General features: G+C 35.5%; 1 protein-coding gene and 1 non-coding gene across 2 annotated transcripts in view; both read right to left on the bottom strand.

The window, feature by feature from the left end:
• The window catches only part of LOC129771169 (DNA fragmentation factor subunit alpha-like), a 159507-nt gene extending 132892 nt beyond the window's left edge, over positions 1–26615 (bottom strand). The window contains exons 1-2 of the mRNA XM_055774583.1: positions 26132–26615; positions 20048–20638 (exon numbers count right to left, since the gene is read on the bottom strand). Of these exons, the coding sequence (XP_055630558.1) occupies positions 20048–20077 (30 nt within the window). The 5' untranslated portion in view covers positions 20078–20638; positions 26132–26615. The remainder of the gene's footprint in view (positions 1–20047; positions 20639–26131) is intronic.
• On the bottom strand, positions 6578–6723 carry LOC129772377 (U4 spliceosomal RNA). Its single transcript, XR_008742607.1, has one exon. It is a non-coding gene; the product is annotated as a U4 spliceosomal RNA (small nuclear RNA).
• Positions 26616–27440: the final 825 nt, after the last annotated feature.

Raw genomic sequence — 27440 nt, 5'->3', positions numbered from 1 at the left:
AAAAAAACACACTGAATGGGAGTAGCAAACCAGCCTCACTAAGCAGATGCAGGTGAATCGAACTTTAATTAGTCAATAACAAATCCCACAACTTTCTTACAGACGCCAGGGGAAGGATTGCGATTATCATGAAAGATATGAGTGATAGTGGGAAAGGTTGTCTGTAATTGTGGACCTTGAACCACTCGAAGGAACGAAACTCAAAATTCGAATGTTCGAAATCACTCGAAAGAATTCGACTAGAATTAAACGGACAGGCAGTATATACTTTGGGACTAATCATGTGTAATTCTTTCTCTTATTTTGTCACGCGGAGGCGTGCGAGATCCTTTGGTAATCTGAGAAAACAAACGGGAGAACCCTATGATAAATTCGACCGACAATAGATTTTAAAACTTATCGCGCGATTAATTCTAACGGAATTCATTCTTATTTCAGCAACTCTGGATACCCTGATGAAGCAACCGATAAAAAACCCTTTCTAATATATTTTTTTGGCGACGGAGTTGTCCTTGGGCAAACTAAGAAGCGGAACGAACGCATATGAGAGCTTGAGAAACCCATCAAGAGCATAATTCTATTTTCAAAAAATCCACCTACAAAACATTACATAAGTTTTCGCGCGCAGTATTCTCTATTTATAACGTGGTGACGAAGAATATCCCTAGGCCACCGAGGAAATTTTTGTACTGTAAATCTTTCTAATCTTCACGATGAAACGTTTTTGTATCGCTTTATTATTAAAATTATCAACAAATCAGCATTCAGAATGTGAGACCCAAATCATAGAATCAAATATGGGATCTTCAACCGAGATCTGAATCTAAGATGTGTTCCTGAATCTTAATTTGAATCTGAAATCTGAATATGTGGTCTGAATCTAAGATTTGAATATAGGTTCTGAACCAAAAATGTAAATCTGAATTAAAGATCTGAATCTGTATCTAAATCTGAGTTTTCGATGTGAATCTAAGATTTGAATCAAAATCTGAATCCGAGATTTGAGTTTGAATTTTGAATCTAAGGTCTGAGTCTGATATCTGTATTAGAGATTTGAAGTTGAGATCTGCATCAATGGTCTGAATCAAAGAATTAAATCTGAAATCGAATATGAGATATGAATCTGAAATATGAATTTGAATCTGTGAATTTGAATTTGTGATCTGAACCTGATGTCTGATATGAGATCGGAATCTGTGATCTGAATCTAAGTCTGGATCTCAGACTTAAATCTTGTATCTGAATCTGAGATCTGAATCTGACGAATATGAATTAGAGATCTTGAAACTGAGAACTGGATTTGAGGTCTGAATCAGAGATTTGAATCGGAAATATGAAATTGTGCTCTGAATCGTATATTTTACTCTGCTATCGGAGGTTTGGATCAGAGATTTGAATATGAGAGCTGAATAGATTTGTTTATAAGATCTGATTCTGAGATTTGAATCAAAGATGTGAATGTAAAATCTAAACTAGAGGTCTGAATCTAAATCTAAATCTGAATTTGTGATCTGGATCTGAGATCTGAATCTAAGTCGGGACCTCAGACTTAAATCTAATATCTAAATTTAAGGTCTGAATCTGATATCTGAATTGTGCAATTCCAAATGGAATCGAACTTAAATGCAGATTTTGAAAACATATATTTTTTATTCGAATGGATGTTTGTATTTCGTTTGGGTTGGAGGACATATGAGTTTTCCACAGCATTTGGGAATTTTTTGACTCAAGTGTAACTTTTGAAAAGGGCGTATCGATTTTAGTAAAAGAAATCTTTGATAATTTATATCTCAAAAACTATGAGTCGTACCAAAATAGTGTCTTAGAAAGAGTTATAGAGTATTGATGTTAAAACGTAGAAAAAATATACACTGAGAAAAAAATTAGTGCTCTTTTTTATTTACAAAAAAAATTTAATTTGCAATATCTAAAATACATATTTTTTAATTTTTTTTTGATTTTTTTCATATAAAATAGAAGTTATGTAGAAAATTTAAAAAATGAGTCCAAGATGGTAAAACTATTTTTGACGAACTTTGTGGAACATCTATTTTTTATGAATTTTCGAAGCTTCAAATTTTTGTTTGTTGACAATAATTTTTAGCCACAAATTATGAATCCTTATATCCTGATGATGGAGATTAAGAGCTAGATTCATAATTTGCGGCTAAAAAGAATTGTTAACATACTGAAATTCGAAGTTTCGAAAATTCATAAACATTCGAGGTACCACAAAGTTCATCAAACATAGTTTTATCATCTTGAACCCATTTTCTAAATTTTCTACATGATCTCTATTGTATAAAAAATATATGTATTTTAGATATTGCAAATTAAAGTATTTTTTTGTAAATAAAAAAAACTATTTTTTTTTTCTCAGTGCATCTTTTTTTTAACGTTTGGACACCAATACTCTATAACTCTTTGTAAGACACTATTCGGTAGGACTCATAGTTACGCTCGATACGCCCTTTTCAAAAGTTACACTTGAGTCAAAAAATTCCCAAACGCTGTGGCAACCTCATATTTCCTCCAACCTAAACGGAATATAAACTTTCATTCGAATCAAAAATACTCACGTTTTGTCATTTGTCGATTTCATTTGGAATTGCTAAATTAGAGATCTGAAACTGAGAATTTGTTCAGAGGCTTGAATCAGAAATTTGAATATGAAATCTGAACCCAAGAAACCTGAAATCTGAGCCAAATATTGCATTTAAGATCTGAGTTAGAGGTCTGCATCTGAATCTGAGATCTAAATCCGAGTTTTGAATCCACAATCGGAGTCTAATAAATTAATCAGAGATCTGAAACTGAAGATCTGATTCACAGATTTAAATATATGATCTGAATATGACATCTGATTCTAGAATTGGAATTTAAACCCCGAACTAGAAATCTGTTTGTGAATCTAAATCTGAATAGGCGATCTGAATCTGATCTGAATTTGATATCCGAATCAGAGATCTGAAACTAAGATCTGGATCAGAGGTCTTTGTCAGAGATTTGAGTAAAAAAATGATTCTGAAATTTGAATCTGTGCTCTGAATATGGGATCTGAATCTTAGATTTGATTCTGGGATCTGAAACAAAGATTTGAGTACGAGATCTGAATTCAAGATACGATTATGAACTCTGACTCCGAAATTTCCGATCTGAATCTTAGATCTGTAACTCCAAAATATAGTACTTTTTTCTCTGAAGTTAAACCTTTAAAATCTTTGAAGTTAAACATCTAAAATACTTGGTTCTGAATATGGAGCTCAATTTCTAATTTGAAGTGTATTGTCTGTTTCATGAGTCTAACCCTGCAATCCAAGTATAAGATCTGAATTCCAAATACAAAAACAAGAACATGAGTTCTGTATCTGATGTGGAAACCTCAATTTGAAATCTAGCTTCAAGGATCTGTTTATGGATCTGGAAATTTGGAACTTGCATCTGAAATCAGTAATCATAAATTTCTAATTTGAAGGAAGCAACCTGATTTGTGAGTTTGTATCTGCAATCAATATCTTAAAACCGCAACTGGTTCTGGATCCTCTTGACTATAGTCGATTCCACAAGACGGCATTGGTATATGAGGGGTTAATTCAAGTTTGTGTGTGGTATGAAGATTTGGCATTGATATTTATATAGTGCTGTGCTCAATACGTCGATATTTATGTCAAATTGAGCATTCGCGTTATTATTTATCTTATTTGAAGCAATCGCACACATATTAAGTGATGATTTCGATGCATGTTACATTAAACATGCCCAGAAGTAGTAACAATATGAAATTGCAGGCATTGATGAGCAAGGACCTTTTTCAAACAAATAAATTCTCAGAGCAATCAACAATCAACAAAAGTCAACAAGCTGTATCCGAACACCTAGAAGGGGTGGTAAATCGATGCCGTTGTCCATAGGATGAAGAGTGAATTCATTTCGAGAATCCTATGTGCAGAACAATAATAAGAAGACTCAATCGCACCATCTTGAAGATCAATTTTCATCATTTCATCATATGCGGCAAAATTAGTTCGCGGCACGTTGGAAGTACTCAGTGGATAAATGAACTTTCGTTTCATATTATTTCTATGATGGTTTCCCGCCAACTCCAAAAAAACTAAATTATTCATGCAATTTATAGAGAACGCTCCGCATCGTTTGATTTCGTTGAATCAGTTTAATTTGTTAGTTTCAGTAGAAATACAAAACTGATTATTGATGACAGTTTTGGTTTTGCTTGTTTGCATTTCTCGATAAATTGTCCGTTCGAATCAATTCCACCTCTGTTTATTAAACTTAACGTTTCTCAGCCGACTGTGCTTCTGCGATCTGTTCTCATAGTGATTGAAGCAGAAAAACCGATAGGAGTAATAGCTTGGAAATTATTTTTGAGTTATACTGACTTACTTTCAGTTGCCACTTCTTCGAGGAATGTGGCGGAAAACTTCCTCCTCACGGTAGGATGGTTTCTAATTAAGAGGGAGGAAAACAAATTTTTAAACCGAACGAACGTTGATGGACACTTTGGGAAGGCTCTCTGCTCACCCATTAAAAATATGACAGACTTCCGTAATTAACACTCTCTTCAACCAGGTTTTCCTTTTGCCTGTTAGGATGCCGAAAATACACTGCAGCATTCGGTAAGTCAACTTCCAGCCAACGACAGCTTTAGTGTGGATAGATCATCCACGAGAATGTGCTTGTAAAACGAACGCTTTAAAGTGCCAACTGAAATTAGCGAGCAATTAGGGCAGGTGCTAAAGTGAAATTTCAATAAACGTTTGATGTCGTAGACCACTTCCCGTTAATTTTCAAAAATCGAACGCGATTATAACTATTATTCGATTACGGATTACGGAAGTGTGATCCTCGCTTCGGGGTTGGGAATCCAAAAATGAGTTCAACGGCATTATATACGCGCTGTCTGCTCTGTCTGTTAAAACTGTACCCATAAGCTAGGTGTTAGTTCCTATATAAGCATCTGCATACGGTAATGTAGCAACATAAGCCTTCTCCTCTTCAAATCCATTAAGTAAATGACCTCTTTTGAGTTGGGCTCTTCTGCCGCGCAGGGAGGATACACACAGCAATTTTCATATGGTGCGGTTTTCCTAATGCCCTGATGTCGAGGGCGTAGAAAATAAGATATCACCATGGTGGTAAGTTTAGAATAGACACGTTTGGTGAGTTTACATCAACGTAATTTTGCCTCTGGAGTGGAGAAACGGACGCGAATCATTTTGTGTAAAATAGCAATTTTCTAAGTAGGAGGCCGAGTGCCATTGATGTTTGGTACATTTATAGGATAACAAAATGAGCCTCGTTACGATGCTGGGGGAGACGTTGAGAGTATATTTCTCTGCTCCCATGAAGATTGGTGGGAAGTGATACTATAGATTGAACCGATGTTCATTACTAGATTGTGATCGGGAAATACTGTCATGAAGTGAGGTTACATTTATGCAAACGCATTATATGGAAGTACTCATTATTGAACAACAATATTTTCCAGTTAGAGAACTACGTTCAAAAGGAAGGCATAGTATGAAGTTGGCACCAGTAATCTATTCCCTCCTAGCTATGCTGTCAAAAAAGAAACAAGTAATGCAGCGACAAGGCACAATTCACCAGGCGAGAGTATAATCAATAATTCTCGTGGATTTTTTTTCAGTTTCGCTCTAGACAGCGAACAGCAAATGTTCAAGCTGAGAGTTAATTTAAAAATAAACATGCTGATTTTTTGCTACTTTGCTACTGTGTCAGTCTTTCGCGCAGCTCAGTGCAAGCATTTTGTGCAATTGTACTCCATGTGGTAAAAATAAACGACGGCGCAATGAAATATGGTTTTGTTGCTTGGATTTGTGCTGATGTGTGGATCAGTTCAAGGTTGCCATTACTACAGGTCCATCTGCATTTTTAAGACAAAGACACACATAATTTTAAGATTTAAAAAAAAATCCTTTCCAATATTAGTTATCACCTAATAATGAAACTATGAGTATAATTTTCATTTAATTTTTTTATCTAGTAAAATTGTGCAATTCATGATAGTGTTTGAACAAGTTTGAACTTCCAAAGATAGAAAAAAATCACTATGAAACTAATTTTACCCTAAACACATAGCTTCTCAGGAAATTCATACCCCCTTTACAGCTGTATCTCAATTGTGATCTTCCGGAAAACGGATATTCATTTGTAATGCTTTCGCTGTCACTGATATTTCAGCTTTAAGTTAGATGAAAACATAAAAACATAGAAGGTTCAGAGCCTTCGGGCACGGACGGATGATTGACGTAGGACTGTGATTGTTCGAAACACTAGTTCTTTTTTGTAATTCTTTCTTTTGTTCAGAAATCTGTTATTTGATTCTTTTTTGAAATTCGAAATGGTGGCCCGGAAAAGGGCCGTTTGTTATATGTACACAAAACCGTCAAACGGGTTGTAACGTACAAGAAATAAAATTAGCTTTCCTGCCAGAAGCTCAACTGTTCAACTGTCTAACTGAAAATGAATAATAAATATCAGTGTGAAACATAACAGGGTGGAATGGCAGTCGAAGTTTTTCTGGATCGCTAAATAAAAAAACTATGGATGGGTTATACCAATGATATAACCGCAAGGTTGACGTAGGACTCCCGTTGGCTTAGTAATCAATTGCATTTCTTCAATTAGCAATAATCCCACCTCGGATGATCCTCATTGGGTACGATATCGCCGCTGCGCAGTGCTATCTTTTGTGTATTGATTAAAATAGCGAATGAATGAAACTATTTACGAATTCAATTGCAAACAAATCTCAATTTAAGTCAATTCATGCATTATGGTAGTAGTTATCACAGCAAATAGTTATCAACATTTTGCCTAATCAACAAACGGTATGCGTAGAAGTTCAGTGAGCTGGTGACATGAAGGGATATCTTCCAATGCAGTCTTTAATAATCGAGCCAAAGCGTTGCATTTGTACTCGCTTTTGTACACCGTGATAGCAAAACGAGTTCTGGAATGTAAAAATGTTTGGGGGTATAAAAGTATTGCCGACTTGAATGTATCTGCAATGCCGATTCTCCCAACTTCTTGGTTTCGGAATCTGTATTGGGAAAACACATTCCGGTTTGCAAAAATGCAAGCGAGTACAAAAGTACTCGTAGTTTGCATCTTTCCCCAGGCTTCATGGTTTTGAAGTCTGTGTTAGGAAAACATTCCAATTTGCCAAAACGCAAACGAGTACGAAAGTTCCCACTGCTTGCATCTAAATTTCTATTCCGATTTCCACAGGATCCATGGTTTAGGAGTCTGTGTTAGAGAAACATTCCGATTTCAGAAACGCAAGCGAGTATAAAAGCACCCGCAGCTTGCATCAATTTTGCAATGTCGATTTCCTCAGGCTCCATGGTTTTGAAATCTGTGTTAGGCAAACATTCCAATTTCCAGAAACGCAAGCGAGAACAAAAGCACTCGCTTAGCGACACTCGCTTATATATCGATTGGTGTGATTTCAATAGCCTGTTTTGAAAGCAATTTTAGGGCTATTGAAACAAGTTTTTGGTTAAAAAGTAACAAGCATATAACGCGTAGACATTTTATCTTTCGAATGAAGTGTTTATCATACCATTTCGTTCAGTTGTTTAGGAGCTATTAAGGCTCAAAATCTCGTTCTCGGGCGTAACGCTTTCGTTTTCAAAACGTAGTAGACGTAGTCCTACGTCAAAAATATATTTATTTATTTATTTATTTATATAGAATTCATTGTGACGTGAAGAATTCTCCTTGTCATGTACTACATTTAGTTTTGATTCATTTAACACTTCAATTTAATCTTATTTCTCTATAATTCAAAATATAACCAATCAATTTTGTTGGTTCTACCTGTCCCACCACCATTTAATGCATTCCTTATGAAATCCACTCACACTATTTATACTCCTAATTTCGTTAGGTAGTTGATCCCAAAAACCAGTGCCAAAATATATTGTCATTAATTACATTGAAAAAGAAGAAGAAACAAGAAATGTTAAATCCAAAGTTGATCCCAAGAACCAAAACCAAAATATATCGTCCAAGAATGTTGAAAATACTAACCATTTCTTGATATTTTGAGGCAAAATACACATGAAAGCTGTATTATTTTTAATGGTCAGCTATGGTATTGTAAATCATCGATAGTAGTAGTTTTTTCGGTGCAATATTGTTCGTTTGCAGACTGTATTTCACATCACACACACTGACATTGTGGGTCGTGACAATACCACCTTGGTATCGCTGCAATAATAATTTTCTGAAATAATGACTTTCTATGGAATTGCAGCCATCTTTCTAACTCACTCCACCATCAACATCACCGATATTCCTACACATTGACTGGATGTCCAATTTGTTTGATAGAACGAATTATTGCACAGAATCTTCTGTTGCATACAACATTCACGGGAACTAAGTTGAAAGAAAGAATGCATAATACATGATTCCCTTTGCATTCGCTTGCAAAACATACCTCTTTAATTAGTTAAATTGCTCACTTGTTTTACTATTTCCACTGTTGATTTCTCAGGTAAAAAATTGCTTGATGAATCTGCCGTTTAATGGTATATAAACAGCCATTCCATGTCAAACCGATATAGTGGTTCTCAGATTTTCGTGAAAAGTGGTATATTTGTTCTTAAACGCAAAATATTGTACCTGTATTTTTTTGTTTTTTCTTTAGGTGCCTATTTCCGTTTTAGAGTGGTCCGAAAAATCCAAAAAGAATTTCATAACTTTTGAACTACTCGACCGATTCAGATGATCGACATATCAAATTAAAGACAATTAGTTGGTTTTTTTATATTACACTTGCAAAAAAATTGATTTTGTTTTTGTAATTATTGATTGTATTTATTTTTTGTTGTTTTTAGGGCTTTGGACTCGAGGGTGCTATATTTTTTTATTTGTTTTCTTGTAAGGTGAGGATTTTTTACATAACATATCCAATAATCAGAGATGTGATTTTTTCCGTTTTAAACTTATGAATTTTCAAAGTTAATCGAAGGTTAAAAAAATAATGTTTTCCCCTTTTTTTCAAAAAAAAAAATATTAACTTTTAAACAACTGGACCGATTCAGATGATCAACATAGCAAATTGAAGCCAATGCTCATGCTTCTTTGAAAAAATATTACTTTTGCGAAAAATTTGGATTTTCACTTTTGTAATTATTGATTGTGTTAGTTTTTCATAGCTTTTTTCGGTTAAAGAAAGAGAACGCTATATTTTTTTATATTTTTTCTTGAAGGCTGAGGATTTTGAATTTTTAAATAACATATTAAAAATCAAAAATGTAACTTTTCTCGTTTTTGAGTCATGATTTTTCAAATTTAACTTGTTTCCAGTTTTCGTTCAATATTCCTATACAACTAGATTAGATCTGTGCGATTAGAATCAGATTGTTTAGCAAGTGTACGAGGGCTGTTTAAAAAATAAGTTCCTGTGTCCCTCAGAAATCGCGGAAAAATAAAGTTAGGACAAAAAACAAGGTGATTTTCGTAATCTAAGTTTTATTTTCTTTCCGCGATTTCTGAGACACTGAAACTTATTTTTTGAACGACCCTCGTGGTAATTTCACATCGCTGATTTTTGGATAAATCCTCAGCTTTCAAGAAAAAATATAAAAAATATAGCGCCCTCCTGTCCAAAGCCATGAAAACAACCAAAAACAAATACAATCAATAATTACGAAACCAAAATTTGAATCTTTTGCAAGCCTAATATTTTTCTAAAAAATACCAACTAATTGTATTTAATTTGGCATGTCGATTATTTGAATCGGTCGAGTAGTTCAAAAGTTATGAATTTTCGAAAAAAGTAACTTTTGGGATTTTTTTGGGGATTTTTCGGACCACTCTAGAATGGAAATAAGCACCCTAATGAAAATAAAAAAAATACGGATCTAATATTCTGCGATAAAGAACAAATATACCACTATTCTCGAAAATCTGAGAACCACTATATCTGTTTGACATAGAACGGCTGATAACATGTATCGTAAGAACGATTCTGCTTAATATGACGTAGTCAATACAAATGTTGTTATTGGGGAGTTCGCTCTACGTAATGTTATGTCATAATGCTAAGCTGGACCGCTTTTGATAGAACAAGCTCGGCCTAGAGTAATATGAGCTACAACAACCGATTTAAACAATTACAGACTATCGGCATTGAGTGAAATCGTTTTGATTGAACAGAGTATTCGGAGTCGAACGGACCCAACGCAACGAGAAACATGATAGGGATTTTGCAGTATGTCAATGCTCGAGCACATATTGTGAAAGTTGTTATGATATTCTATGCAACATTGAACCCTGAACTAGTCGTGTTCTTCAAGCTATGTTCCATTTCCTTGTTACTTTTACAAATTCTAAAATAGGGGAAGCGAAGTTATGCTCACAAACAAATTTCATAAGGTGATAAAAGTTTCCTGAATATTCTAATCGATGCAGGTACAAACGAAAATCATTTTCACTAAGAGCCACATAAGTATATCTAAAGAGATCGCTACTCTACAGCGAATTTGTGAAGTAGGACAACATCTTTCATTACGGATGCCGAATAAGAATCATGCTACGTTTTTTTGTTTTGAAACTAATATTGTTGCGAACGGATTTGAATGATTTTTATACCAATGGAATCGAAATCACTCTAAGATTTGTTCGATATACAATTCTTTCAACCGTAAATGGTTTAAATCAACAGAAAAAGGAAGCCCTATCATTTTTCTTACATCTTTATGTGTTTTTTTGTATTCACCTTCCCACACCGTCGATAACAAGCTGCCAATGCAGCTGCGAGGCACATTTTTGACGTCTAATCCGTCAATATAGGGGTCCGTTTCCATGTTTCGTGTGGAAGTGTAGTTTAATTTAGAATCTTAATCTTCTTAACTAATGGATGTATTTTGACTCCAAATATACTAATTAATAGGAACCATCTTTGCCTAAGACATGTATAATGAAAATAGTAAAACAATGTAACCGATTAAATTAGATGAGTTTTTTTCCGATTTCACTCGCCACTCACATTTTTCCACAATTCAACAAGTAACATTCTTGCTTGCCATTCGGGCGTTAGTATACATGGCAAGGTTTCTTTCTTCGATGTCACGTTGCATCGAGGAAGAATTATATATTGTCCGCTATCTGGTAATGATTTTTAGCTTCATTCTAGACAGCAATCATCTTACACCATGTGTTAAAGCTGAGAGTTGATTTGGAAAAATATTGCTTCTATATCAATTGCTCAGTGGAAACATTCTGTGTAATGGAATATGCGTTTTGTTAAACAGAACAACAATAGTATGCTGTCGATTTCGCACATGTCACATTACATCGAGCGAGAGGTATACATTACGATTCGACAGTCATCCAGCTAGTAACCAGTAAGCAGCGGCGGCGGTGACGAGAGCGCTCAGGATAGCCTTTCTCAAGGCTAAGAGTTTATGTTCAGTTTCCTTTTCTTTCTCTTTTTCTTCCTTTTTTCTTTTTCTAAAATATAATTCATTCATGATTTAACAGCTATCCAGCTAGCAACCAATCGTGGTTGCCGGCGAGGAGATCTAAATAGTCTTTCTTAAGGGCAGGAGATGAGAGAATACATTTTCACATTTCCCTAGGTTTGAAAACATTCCATTCATTTTAGAAGACCTTCAATATTAGCTTTCAGAGCGTGGTAATCAACCATCGATTCGATAACGCGGTAGGGTTTTTAGCCATCTGAAAACAAATCCATGCAACAGCTTAAAAGTTCGCGAACATCGTTTATGAATGACGTAGCATCGTGATCCTCAACAAAAGCTCTCCGATGAACGAGTTTTTGTTTTAAATTGGCATTTTTCATGGCTAGAGAAGAATGAACTGAAAAAGTTCAAAGCCCCTATAATTCGAGACAATACCCTCATTAACACTAAAACGGTTCCCTGAATAAATCGCAGCATACCATAGACCATTTTATACACTCTGTCCAACTTCTATAAGACCAGGTGATGATCTCGCTGCTTTGTGTCATTGTAAACAAACAATGCTTCAATTTATATTCTAGTGTGTAAGTATTGGTGACTAACATACATTGCATGATATTCATATAAGATCATTTACATTTTCCATTGTTTTAGTTGTTTCGATCAATAAATCTGGACAATGCCGAAGGGAAAAGTGCTCATGAAGAGAGAAGAAAGACAAATTGATGCATTTCACCAAGAAAATGTTGGTATCAGAGAAATCGCTCGTCGAATTGGACGATCCCATGAAGTAGTGCTCAATTATTTGAGGAATCCTCAAGGATACGGTAAGAAGGAGAAAGCTCCACGTAAATCGAAGCTCTCTGACCGGAATAAGCGAGAAATAGCTCTCTCAAGTATCACCAAAAAATTCTTCTGAAAAGTTAATATTCAGATATGTTCTAGAATAATATTCAAAGTGAATTGAAAAAAATTCAACAATGCGTTTGTGTTCTCTTTGAAGGTGAGTCGATGACAGTTGCGACACTTTCAAACTTCCGTAACGTTTTCCGACCAAATTTAACAGTTTCTCTTCAGAATGTGTGTTTCGCTCAGTTTTGCAGTTGTCAGTGAGATCCAGGTCGAGATTTGTGGTCTCTTTGTGGTCGTTTGTCTGCTTTCAGCCACCACAGCAAGAAACTATGCTAATCTTATATTTTTCTCAACCAAGTATCAGTTTACACTTTTTCTAAACGAATCTTGATGTCCAGTGAACCTGTTCACGAATCAATACGGTGCTCCTATGAGTAATAGATAACGGTACTCAATATCAAACAAAGTAGTCACCCACACTAGCTAATGTTTTGAACTACTAGACCGATCCAGATGATCGACATATAAAATTAAAGCCAATCACCTGGTCTTTTGACGTAGGACTAAGTCTAACCGGAAGATATAGGGGGTGAAATGGAAATCTAGGCACTGAACAAGTAGGAAAAAATGCAAGATTTGGAACGCTTATAACTCGAGCATTTCTCAATAGATCGCAAAGGTTTTTTCTATCATAACGAATAACATTTCATTTTTTCTTAAGATAAATAATTGAATAATTGTGAAATATCAACCATTGTCAAAATGCACTATGTGCCCATTTTTGATTGGTCCATTTTGTGCTCCTCAAATCGTACCGACCAAAACGGGCAACCAGAGCAGCAGCGAAATATAATGAAGCACGATTGGAAAGGAAAAAGAAAAAAATGAACGAAACATTGGTCGCAGTCTCACACATGCGTAATTCTCTAGCCAGCCAGTCAGCTTAAAAATCCCCGCTCCGCTGCCGTAACGATAATTCTCATTCAAACCGTACACCACATCGGTTCTCATCACAACACATCAACAAACCAACCCAAGCAGCCATGTCTGGACATGGTAAAGGAGGAAAAGTGAAGGGAAAGGCAAAATCCCGCTCGAACCGTGTTGATCTGGAGTTCCCCGCAAAGGTAGCTAGGCCGAGCGCGTTAGTACCAGTGCACCACTCCACCTAGCCGTCGTTATATAGTTTCGGCCGCCGAAGTGATCGAGTTAGCTGGCAAAGCTGCTCGCGACGATAAGAAAACCGGCATTCGGAACAGAACACATTCGGTTCGGTGGACATCAAGACAACAGGCAGTTGCAGCGAGTAGCGAGTGCCAATCGCAATCGCAAAACGGCAGCTGGTAGCAGAAGAAAAAAGTTTGTTCTTTATACAATCTGCTTTGGTGGCAAATCCAGAACAAGGCGGCATCAAGGGCGTTCGAAATGGTTTTTTTCAAAACCACAAGTACTAAGTTTTCTAAATTGGAACCATTCCATAAAACAAGGCGCTTTTCAGGGCCATTAAACCTTCCAAAAAAGAGTTTAGGAAATACAGTTCAATGCTTTCTAAAACATTATGCAAAATAATAATAAAACACAAATTGATTTTTTCATCATTTGTTTGCCAGGATCTGATGAGTATGTGAATTTGGCAGTTGTTCTGAGCTTATTGATAGTTGGGGACTTTCCTGATTATTCAATTTTCACCCATTCTTAAATTGTTTCCAGATTGAAAGTACAGTAATTTACAATTAGTTCGACATTTAGCTAATTGGACGGACATGTAATGCGACTTATTTAGTTGGACAATTTTGTAAACATAGAGATCCAAATTATGACCCCACATTGAAAGTCGACACTGTACCACTGTCATCGCAAATGTTCAATTACAGGTTAAAATCGCCTACAATGCGACACTGAGTGGCACATCGGCACGTCGCATTGAATGTAATTTATAGTACAACATGTCACAAAGCTGGATGGGAAGAAATTTTCCAACTGTGAAAGCTGTGGCGAGTGGCAACAAATCGCTAAACAGGAAGGTTTAGCCGAACAAGATGGGGATATCGAGTTATAACAAAGCAATAAACTCTTTAGATTGAAGATAATTTTGTGATCCTGAAAAGGACCCTTTTTAGCCTGCATGTGAATCCAACGAGCGAACAAATCGTAATGAATGTATTTTTTTGCCATCGCTCCCTTTTAACGCTCATTCGTTCGGCTCGTTGGACTCGCCCCTCTGGCTGAGTCTGCCGATTTGTCTCTATGCTGTGAGTGTGTACCGCTAGAGTATAAAACACGCGGACCCCAAAAAAATATCTTATTTTCTTTCAAACCGTAAACCCGTGTGGTTGTACGGCATCGGCATCGTGGACGTAACAAAGGAGGACAAGTTAAGGGAAAGGCAAAGTCTCACTCGAACCTTGCAGGTCTCCAGTTCCCTGTTGGTCGCATTCACTGATTGCTCCGCAAGGGTAACTAGGCCGAATGGATTGGTGCCGGAGCACCAGTATACCTAACAGCGATTATAGAGTTTCGGCCGTCAATTAGAAAACCCGCATCAAGAACAGAGCAGGTTCAGTTCGGCGCTCATCAAGGCAACAATTAGTTTCAGTGAGTGGCAAAGTGTTTCTCCGGCACGTCGCATTAAATGTAATTTACTGAACAACATGTCACAAGCTGGATGGGAAGAAATTTTCCAACTGTGAAAGCTGTGGCGAGTGGCAAACGCAATAGTTAAACAGGAAGGTTTAACCGAACAAGATGGGAATATCGAGTGATAACAAAAACACAACACCAAAGGTTCTTTTCAGAACCATCACCATATTCATAAAGAGTAAACAGTAAACTAATCCATTTTTCAGGTAGATAGGTAGGTATTCACATAGGAGAAGAAAATAAAACAATATATTTAAAATATATATTTAACAAAAGCTGTCCCCTTTGTATAGTCCTACGTCACTCCGGTTATGTCCCCGACATTACCCACCCGTCTTTTATTATTTCGAGAAAAACGAGTTTGAAGTTTGGTGCTACAAGGGATTTTCATTGAGCGTTCGAAACAATTCCGATAAGTTATTCCTGCTGTACCCGTGGTTTCAAAATCTGATAAGTCTGGAATGTAGCTTACAGAATGTTTAACCTAATGCAATCAATAACTCAAAATTTTGAATTTAGCGACTTGGTCCGCTCTGACTTAACACCGGCCATATGTGCGATTCACATAGAACGTTACGGAAAAGAACGTCCACGTCTCCACTAATTCACACACGCAATCTACGCGTGCAGCAGCACCGTCACGTCAAATGTCAAACAAATGATTTATTCAATGTTATTCATGATGTCACCACCTACAACAGTATCAAATTGCAATGCTCTCTTTGCCTAGAACCAGTTCTAGATTTAGAAAGATTCAGTGAAAATCATTGAATTATATTATTTAAATACTCAAACCCCGTAGTCCCGATCCTTATTCAACAATAATAATATATGGACTATTTTCCTCAGGTAGTCGCGAATGATTTTTTAATTCTGTTCTCGTTATTATTGATTGTGTTCGTTTTTTATTTTGTTCATAGTCTAGGGACGAAGGGCGCCTATTTTTTTATATTTTTTCTGAAAAGCTGAGGATTTTTCACATAACATATGTCGAAACCAGAGAGGCGTTTGTTCGTTTTTGAGTTATGATTTTTCAAAGTTTACCGATGGTCGAAACATCATTTTTCACATTCTTTCCAAAAGTGACTTTTTCCAAAAATGTATTACTTTTGAACTACTGGACCGATTCAGATGATCGATATATCAACCTAAAGCCAATTAGTTAGCCTTTTTTGAAAAAAATGACACATTTGCCAATTAATTGAATTCAAGTCGTTGACATCCAGTCTAGTCGCATAGAAATATTGAACGAAGAAAGAAAACTTGTTAACTTTGAAAAATTATAACTTAAAAACGAAAAATAACACATCTCTGATTTTTGGATATGTTATGTAAAAAAACTCAGCGTTCAAGAAAAATATAGAAAAATATAGCACCCTTGGTTCCGGAACCATGCAAACTATAGAAAACTAATACAATCAATAATTACGAATTCAAAATCCATTTTTTTTCGAAAGTCTAATATTTTTCAAAAAAGATTATCTAATTGGCTTTAATTGTATGTGTCGATCATCTCAATCGGTCCAGTAGATCAAATATTATGAATTTTTGTGTTGGAAAAAAGAGGAAAAAATTGATTTTTCGAACCATCTGTTAACTTTGAAAAATCATAAGTCAAAAACGAAAAAAAACGCCTCTCTGGTTTCGGAATATGTTATGTGAAAAATCCTCAGCTTTCCAGAAAAATATAGCACCTTTGGTCCCGAGACTATGAAAACAATATAAAACGAATACAATCAATAATAACGAGAGCAGAATTCTAATTTTCTGCAAGTATAGTATTTTTTCAAAGAGATCAGGTGATTGGCTTTCGATCATCTGGATCGGTCTAGTAGTTCAAATGTTATAAATATTTTGAAAAAGTTATTTTTGGAAAAAAAAGAGGAAACAGTTGATTTTTCGGACAACCCTGAAATAGAAATGGTTTCCCTACTGAAAAAAATTAAAAAAATACCGGTCAAATGTATGCTATAAAGAACAAAACTACTAATTTTCACGAAAATCTGAGAACCACTATATCGGTTTGGCATGGAATGGCTGTATATGAGGGTGGCAGCGAAAATGGACATGTCAAATTTCAAAAACCGACCATGTACATTTTGTTTATTGTCCCAAAAAAATGAGAATTTTTCACATAACATATCTCGAAACCAGGGAGGCGTTTTTTTTGTTTTTCAGTTATGATTTTTCAAAATTACCCAATGGTCCAAAAAATCTCTTTCCCCTTTTCTCCCAAAAATGACTTTCTTCATAAAAGTATTACTTTTAAACTACTTAACCGATTCAGATGATCGACATATCAAATTAAAGTCTACTAGCTAGCCTTTTTTGAAAAAAAAAATAACACATTTGCCAATTAATTGGATTATAATCACATACATCCAGTCTAGTCACATAGAAATGTTGAACGAAAACTGAAAACATGTAAACTTTGAAAAATCATAACTTAAAAATGAAAAATAACACCTCTCTGGTATTCGGATATATTATGTAAAAAAAACTTTCAGGAAAAAATATAAAAAAATATGGCGCCCTTGGTTCCGAAACGATGTAAGCTATAAAAAACAAATATAATCAATAATTACGAAAACAAAATCCATTTTAATTAATTGGATTATAATCACATACATCCAGTCTAGTCACATAGAAATGTTGAACGAAAACTGAAAACATGTAAACTTTGAAAAATCATAACTTAAAAATGAAAAATAACACCTCTCTGGTATTCGGATATATTATGTAAAAAAAACTTTCAGGAAAAAATATAAAAAAATATGGCGCCCTTTGTTCCGAAACGATGTAAGCTATAAAAAACAAATATAATCAATAATTACGAAAACAAAATCCATTTTTATTCAGAGTGCAATATTTTTGCAAACAAGACCAGCTCATTGGCTTTAATTTGATACGTCGATCATCTGAAACGGTCCAGTAGATCAAAAGTTATGATTTGTGGAAAAAGTCATTTTTGGCAAAATGAGAAAAAAGGTTTTTTTGGACCGCCCTAAAATGGAAATGGTCACCCTACTGAAAAAAAATACTATATACACTATATCGGTTTGGCATGGAATGGCTGTATACAGGGAAACTTCGATATAACGTACCCTCGTTATAACGTACCCTCGATATAACGTACATTTTATCTCGATATAACGTACACATTTCCAAAGTGTAAAGGAAAATTTTTTTCAATATTTTTTTTCTGATAGAACAATGAATCATCTGTATTGTGATGCTAAAACAAGTTTTGTACCTTCAATCAATCATGAAATACAGCTGGTTTTGTGATTCTGGATTCTAAATGAATCAATCGTTAATCAACAGTACGAAGGGAAACATCATGAGAAAGGCTGGCTTCGTCTTCTGATTAAAGTTATTCATTAACTTTACTAAAACAGCAACACAATAATGTATTATAGACTACGTTTGTGAGTACTTTATTATGCTTCGATATAACGTACAATTCGATACAACGTACAATTTTGAAAGTGAAATGTACGTTATATCGAAGTTTACCTGTATATACATATATAGTTCACAAAAAAAAAGTTTATTTTTCATAATCTTGCATGTATGCCCAAATTTAATACGACCGCAAAGGGTTAAACCATTGAGAAGCATGAACTCCGAAAGATCGAATAAGAGGCAGAGGAAATGATGAGGAAGTGGAAAAAAACTGAAAAAACATACCGGAACCAACATCTTTTTAACCAAGATGATTTGTTTTTAAAAAAGAAGAGTAAGAATTTACAGCATGTTCTTGATCTAAGATGGTGAATTATTAACAATTATCAATAAGATAACTCGTCAAGCCAAAATATTTGTAAAGAAAATATAGTTTGGAACAACCATCATAAAAAATCCTGAAACCAGAAATTCATTTTTCATTTTAATTTTTTTTTTTTCAAATACGATGTTGAAAACTTTTCGAATGGATTTATTTCATTATTCTAGTTTTCAAATTTAGGACTATCCCCTTCCACTATTTTGAACACAATATTACATTCTACGTTTCTAAGAATGGTTTCAAATTCCGATGGTAGTTAGTCTCTACGTCATTTTCAATTGTTATTTTATTGTTTCCCTACACATAAATTTAACTAGTTATTAATGTTGAACCAACATCCATCACATTGTTTCCAAAAGAGCAAATTCCATTCCGACAACTTCTGGAGCAAAGGTATTGTTTGAACAGATTCAATTATTCGGTTGATTTACGCATCAAGGTTCATCTAAAGATAATAATTCTCATCCAAGCGTGCTTCTTACGCAAATATTGGCACTGAATACAGCAGCATTCCAAACGAAATGATTAATCATGTCATCCTCCTGTGTCAACAGAAGTTTCCCCCAGCCAAACCAATCCAAACTAATTTAGAAAAAGATTAGAGTCAGCAATCCACGCGCAAGAGTCAAAGCAGCAAAACAGCGGTAGAGCGAACGAATGGATTCAATGCAATGGAGTCTGTTTGATAATCAGTGTCGATCAATCACCTAATTCTGCTTCGTCGGAAAAAGTATTATCGTTGTCGAATCAAATTACAATTTTGTGAAATTCTTGCTGGCGGAGTGTACCGATTATTTGGTCTTGCTTGCAAAAAACTTAATTTATTGAGTTCTGCTTAGAGTTGCGAAAATGAGGAGGGAAAAAACAGGCACAATTCGAACTTCTCTGAATTCCAAATAAGTGTTTTTCTTACAGAATGGATTCTCAATCCCGTTTTTAGTCACATTTTCATCAAATGTATGTGTTGTAAAAAGTGGATTGATTATTCCTAATTATGGGGAAAAGTAAGAGAACGTAAATCAAGTTAAACTCCCTAAAGCAAAACGAGAAACGAAGTTAACACAAACAAAATTAGGCTGAATTTGGAATGAGTTTCGAATATAATATTATTTCACTTCACTGAATGTTCAAACAACGTAAATATTAATAGTTTAATCACGGAAACACAATTTAAAGTTTCTGTGAAAAGGCTCTTGTTCAGGACTCCCGATGTGTTTCTCATGAATGTGTGCAATTTATTGCACAAATTTACCTTCCCATCCGCACAATAATAAATTTCGTTTCGGCTTACCTTGTACGGTTTTTTATTGTCATCTTCCATTGTTAGACACTAATTGGTTTTTAACTTTTCACTAAACGCACTGGGTACGAAGTTTAACGTAAGTGAAGTTCACAGTTCACAGATTATGAATTTGGCACGATCCAACAATATATGTTCTGTATACAGATTGCTAAACTTGGAATATTTCGTTGATGTATCACAATCGGTTCAAAGATTTAATGCACACTCTCACACTTATTCGCTAGCGTAGTTGATACACTTTTCCGATATCACTACAAAAAAGCGCAACTATAAATCACTTATCACTAGAGCTAGTGATCCCCTCGAATAACAACCAATCGAATTCCCGGCTGAAGAATCATCCACACAAACACACACCTTCAGAAACCGCTGCCGTCGAACTTACAGAAGATATCCTCCGACCCTAACGATGATAAGATTCGCATTAAAATGATAAACTTTTGCACAGACGGCTCCACCTAAACCTTGCACGAACGAGAGTGGAGCACCTGAGCGTCTGAGTAACTGGGGCTCTCAATGTTTTGTCTCGCAATCAACCAATTAACAGACACTAACACCAGTGCAGCTTTGTTGTTTGGGCTGCAAAAGAGAACGGGAAAAAGACAAAGAGAATATCAGGAGAGTGATGACGGCAGTCTGACACGCACACACACACACACGCGGAGCATGTAGACCGAGCGACGCGTAGAGATAGCACGTGTCTGCTCTTCTCATTCGCTCTTCCGCGCTCTCGAGTTCGCATTCGCATTCGCGTTCTCTTCAATGCATGTTCAGCTGATGTGTGTCAACACTGTCAGCTAAATGGCGATGTTTGCTTCCATAGTGGATGAGGGTGGTTCCATTAAATTGCAGCCTGCCTGAATTAAGGGTGGAAATGAATGATGAGATCAAAACAGATTTTGAAGTAGAGATTTTGATAAATTATTTCTACTTTCGAGAGTATTAGCACTAGAAGGAAGGAAGGTATTGAATTAGAGAGACTTTAAACTCTGAGAGTTCATTCGTGTCTTATATAGCACTAGAACTACCGACAGTTCTTATATACCCATTTCTACCAAAACGATTATTTAATCCAGTGGTATAAATATAAAAAAATCAAAGGAAATAAACAATATGTTGAAAAGGTCATAAATTATTACAAAATATTAAATGAAATTTCAAGATAAAATCTAGTGATACAACTGGTCGGTGGTTCTTGTGTTAGGAATAAATATAGTGCGAGGTGCGAGGATACTTTTCACAGGCGGTAATAATTTCATCACTCCAGTTACAAACAGTTAGAATTTCAACAAGATATTTTCATACATTGTTGAATGCTTAGAATAAAGTATATTTAACGTCAATTCCATTCAAACGAGTCGTTTGTTTGTTTATTGCGATTGAATATGACAATGTCCAGTTTCTATAAGACCAGTTCGAAATTCATAAGTATTATCAATGAAAAATTCAAAACTATCGACAGATTTGTATTTCAATAATTGGTGACCTTGCCATTTTGGTAAATAACCTGGAAAATTCGTTTTGGCATACTATTTAAAAAAATTGCAGAACGGATTTCCCGGAATATTCCCATGTCTTCAAAATCGCGAGCTTGAGTTCATCAACCATGGTATACTGCTTTCCCTCAGCATAGATTCTGCGTACTAGGATCCCCCAAAGATTTTCAGCAGGATTCAAGTCTGGAGAGCGAGCCGGCCAGTACAATTAGTAAAGTTTTTGGTCTTTAATTCATTGCTTAATTTCCTCGGCATTATCTTGCTGCCGAAAATGTACTTACTGCTAAGTCAGTTAAATTTAGTGCACATCGGACCTGGCTGGATGCGTAATTTGAGTCTTACAATATGAATGTGTCTGAATACGGACCGCCGAAGGCGGAAGGTAAAGAATGAGCGGTGATGGCTTCCGATCGTTTGAGTGGCAATTGGCACATGTGATTGCAATTACATTATTTGTGTTTTTGTATACTATGCATCTTTTAGGTGAACGGCCTTTACGTTTGTTTGGTTTGTTTTGCTGTTGAAAGTGGTTCTCAAATCACTGATGGCACTTGCTATTCATTTTGAAGGATGTGAAAGCTATCTTGAGCCTCCACCAAATTTCTCTATTGTTCCTTTTCCGTAAATCATGCCAGTACCCGTAGAAACCATCAGGACCATCCAAATTGAGCTTTTTTTGTCACTGAATATAAGCTAGAAAAGTTAATAGTAAAGAAATGCCGACTTACATTTAAGACCTTCTCGTTATAATATATAGCTAAATGTAATCTTTTAAAACATTCTTTGTCATAACATACTATGTCCCACAGTCGGTTTATATAAGCTTAGGCAAAACTTTGATGTTAGATGGTGTAAGATTAGAAGCTAACCTTGGGCTAACCTTGTTAGCCCTCTTTATGTAATGAACTTCTACCAAAACATAACGAATTGTCTCCCGGGAAATATATAAATTCAAAGATTGCATTATTTGCAAAAACGATTTTGCGGTATTCGAAGCTATTCTATTTCTCACTTATCCCGGTCCGAGAGCATCGATTTTCGTGGAGCTCTCTTCTTCTTACCGTAATCTTGAGGATTCAGATTGAGTGCTACTTGATGGGATCGGATGGTAGTTACCAATACCAATTCACTAGAATATAAATTGAAGCATTGTTTGTTTACAATGTCTCAGAGGCGAATGAACTGAAAAGTTTAAAACCTCTATAATTCATCACGTTCGTTCTTTACAATGTCTCAGAGACAAATGAACTCCCAGAGTTTAAAGTCTCTCTAATTCAACATCATCATTATCATTACAATGTCACAAAGCAGCAAGATCATCACCTGGTCTCAAAGAAGTTGAACAGAGTGTACTAATAAATGTTGCCTAATAAAAAAACGATGGGTGAATTTTACCTAAGATATAACCGCAAGGTTGACGTGGCACTATCGTTGGCTTAGCAATCAATCAGTGTATTGATTAAATTATTAATTAAACCAGTGATTGAATGAAACAATTTCCGAACAAATTGCAAACAAATCCCAATTCAGGTCAATTCATGCATTGTGATAGATTACGTTCTTCGTTGCAAGTCTGACGTATGGCATGATGCCTAGTTCATTACATTCATTTATCGTGGACTTCCAAATTATGTGAACGGAAGAATGGCTAAACCATCAATGTATTTTACATTCCCCTCTGAAGTTATTGCATTTCCCAAGTGTACGGACTTCTAGAACCGCAAATTTTGCTTGATTGATGAACTTCAGGGACTCAGTTTTGATTTTGATATGTAAGTTAAACGCATATTGTTCATACGACGTTATCGCAGCAAATTGTTATCACCATTTTACCAAACGATATACGTAGAAGGTCAGTGAGCTGAATGCATGAAGGGATAACTTCAAATGCCGATACAAAAGTACCTGCACCTTGCATATATTTGCAATGCCGATTTCCGAAGGCTCATTGATTTTAAAATCTGTGTTAGGAAAACACGTACATCAACCACTGCGCAATCATAACTGAGTGGATTTCCAAGCGGGCATTCGTTTATATATCGATTTGTGTGATTTCAATAGTTTGTTTTCAAAGTTATTTTCAAGTTATTGAAACGAGTTTTCGGGTCAATAATTAACAATAATAAAACTCTCGGATATTTTATCTTTCGAATGAAGTGATTATCATACCACTCCGTTCCGCCGGTAAAAGGTATTAACGTTCAAAACCTTGTACTCCAAGCGTCACGCTCTCGTTTTAGAAACTTTGAACTTACACCTCGGTACATAAACGAGAGACGTCAATATCCTACGTCCTACGTCAATATGACTCAATCTATATCTTTCATTTTAATTTAGGGGAATCAGGATAAAACCTACACCCTAAAGATATCTCAAATTTTCAAAACCTCCCATGTTTCTTTGACTTCAAATCGTTACAGAACCTCTCCTAAACTCTACACGAACCATTCTACGGAATTTAAATGACAGATAAATTCCTGATCATGATCCGGAGTAAACATGGGCATTTTGATCCCACCGTAGATGTGGCCGATGAGCGTTGGTCGATGAATACTATGAGCTCTGGCAGCATTTTATGTATACATGCTCTGCTCAACGTTGGTCCTGTTTTTTTTTTCAGCTGAATATAGGCCCATATTTGTTTTGCAATTTTGTCTTCCAAACATAAACACAATGCGTCCACAAGAAATAAGGACGCATTTTTCTTGTCAGTGAAACACAATCCATGTGTCGGTTTTACTGACTGAAAGTTTTATCGCGAATAGACTGGAAATTCCAAAATAAAACTTTTGAATGTCGATAAGGATCAAAACCATAAGGAATACACTGAACAATTTTTTCAAATGCTAAGCTTTATTTTAACTTTGTTCAAAACAAATATCTCAAAAAATTTGAGACGTACAACATTTTAGTCAGAGAATAAAATATAGGAAATAATTTGATCATTCATAAAAAATACAAACAATTATAAAAATGACACTGCAAAAAAAACATTAAAAATTGAAATTTATTTTTCTAATTTTTGTTTTTTATTTTGAACGAAATTTATATGAAAAGTTCACACAACTACCAACAAGTCTCCCTAACATCGGAAGAAGGGTACGTTACAGGGAAAAATGTTTCTAACAATTAAGCGGCCATTTTATCATTTTTTTCCCTCAATCAACAGTATGAAGGGAAACATCACGAGGAAGGTTGTCTTCACCTTCTAGTTGGATTTTTCCATCATTATTTACTAACTCTACCCAAACAGCATCACAATAAAGTGAGCTATGAGCTATGTTTTTTTTTGAATTCTGTATTATGCTTCGATATAACGTACAATTCGATACAACGTGCAATTTTGAAAGTAAAATGTACGTTTCCCTGTATTGCGGACACGAAGTGCCTTACGATACACAACTTTTTTGCTTCGTGGTGGAGTTGGCCGTACGAACAAAGCATCGAGCGTAGACAACTGATAAGGGCGACGATGCGTTTCTTAGATAGCTTAATAAACTTAGGACTCAAGAAAAATTTGATCCATTTAGTTATCTTTGGTAGTTTTTCTTTCATCGCCATTCGAAATCATCTTGAATGGATACATTAAAGTATCTCATGCCATAACCGATTGCGAATCGAAAAGTTCCACATTTTCCGCACCGCCTTTCCGAGGTTTAAACAATAACAAATTTAAAAGTCTTAAGCTGTCAACCAAAAACAAGGAAAACTAGGAAACTAGAATTAAATGACTGAAGCGTTATTGACACGCGACAAGGCTCGGAACCTTCAGCTTCAAGCTCTCTCAAAGGCGGGTGGTTCAGCCTCAACCTAGACTTAAACTAGGGACCTCTTCACAAGTCCGATAATTCGAAAGAGAAGGATATTCAAAAAAAAAATTCCACTATGATAATGTGAAAAAAAATAATTCTAAATTGTTTTGTGATATACTATTAGATTTAGAAAAATATGCAAAGACGACAATGTATTAGACAACTGCTAGATAGACAGGCTGACACTGGTCGTATGTAAATTCAAAACAATGAAAAAATGATGAAATAATAAACACTTTAATGCGAAGGTTCATAAAAGTTTAAGCTTTCTCCATGTTTAACCAAAATAATATGTTTGTTTTATCGGTTCATTAGTCAACAATCGCGCTTTCATAAATTGATTTTCGCTAATGCGAATAACAGACTGCACCAACCCATCAATGAAAGGGTTATTGACCGATGTATCATTGATGCATCTACCTGTAACAAGATTATCGCTGACCACATCAAATACAATGTTTGCGGCTTGCCTGTGTCCTTTTGTATGGTTGGTCTTCCATACGATTTATTTTTCTCCAACCAAACTGGGTCATGCATAGGGTATCTTTTTCAGTAGATTATTACTATGGATAACATTTGTTTTCCAATTAATATCTTAACCTGTTTAGTCTGCTATTTTATCTGATTCTAACTCCAAATATCGATTCCCATATCGTGGCCCTATTTATCTCGTGCTAGCATTGACCAACTTCCATAAAATTAATAAAAGATGATCCAGGGATTTACTGCATCAATATATAAAAAAAAGTTCAACGTTAGCATACCTTTTGTGGTTTTTTATGTTCCTCTGTCATTCCACGAACTACTGAGTGTTCTCTTTTTCACACATAAAACACCAAAACACACGAAAACTCAGTTTGACAACATTAAAATTCTTTATGGCTATTAACACGCGCGATTATTAGTATTGAACCATTGGTAGGTCACTTTAAAATCGGAGTATCATAATTCAATTTTATGTATCAAATCTTGCACTCAATTCGTCGTACTGCTGCTAACTTTACGAGAATTGGCTGAACATTCTTTCCACATAAACTATCACAGAAGAGTTAACATCACACGCACATAATTCCCAATTTTCGACAACGAAAGTAATTTGCGCCAGGATATCATGGATACGGTACCCAAGTTCTTCACAGTCGAACTCGTTACCGGTTTGGGCTACAGGTTGAGCTCGCAAGTTTAAACACTTAATTTTTCCTCCAAACGACTCCACCTTGCTAGGAACTTTGCGTGTAGAGTTGCAGTTGCTGTTCTCCCGTAGAAATGCCAACCAACATATAGATAAAGACCAAAGCAAGTCAAAAAATGACGTCTCCTTGCAAAAATGGAGATGTGATCTGCGCATAACACGAGATGTGTTGAACGCACACAATCACACGCGGCATCAGCACGTGCTCTTCAATGCACGCTCTCGTGTTTTGAAAATGCATCCTCAGCTTATGTGTGTCAGTAGTGCACTGAATTGGAGATTGCCATTTTAACCGCATTTTCTTTCAGCTTAGGACTGTAGCGGACGAAGTAAATTGGAACGCTTATTTACTTGGAATTGCATTGATAGACGATTTATCGAGCATAATAAAATTTCTTCAAACACCCTTTCATGTAATAAATGAATTGAACTGTACTGCCCATGTTTGCATAGCAGACGTAATCACCAACACCATTAGTGTTGGGAAAACGCAATTTTGTTGTTTTTTTGCCTACAAGCGTAACCATGCAAATTTCCAATTAAATAATTTGTCCAGTTGAAGGATATTATCGGCAAAAAGGGGGCCTAGGGGATTTTACGGATTAAAACATATTTTTTCCATTTGGAAAACGCTTGTGTCTATTTATGCGGACAATCAATCGTTTCAATGAACATTTGTTCGCATTGCTAGACGTAATCACCAGGTTGCTCTGTGTGTAGCGTTAGTATTTACATTTCCGATAATAGTCAAAAAGTCTCCGTCGGTAGTTTCAGTTGTTATCGGAAAAAATCAAATAAGCTTGGAAGAAATTTAGTGAAATGTCTGGAAAAGGTGCTCTGAATTTGTTGCGAGTCTAAAACAGTACTTTTTTTTCTTGAAT

Source organism: Toxorhynchites rutilus, chromosome 2 (assembly GCF_029784135.1).
Source record: "Toxorhynchites rutilus septentrionalis strain SRP chromosome 2, ASM2978413v1, whole genome shotgun sequence".
NCBI classification, from domain to species: domain Eukaryota; kingdom Metazoa; phylum Arthropoda; class Insecta; order Diptera; family Culicidae; genus Toxorhynchites; species Toxorhynchites rutilus.
The sequence above is the reverse complement of the archived record's forward strand: the minus strand, read 5'-3'. Positions and strand labels throughout refer to the sequence as shown.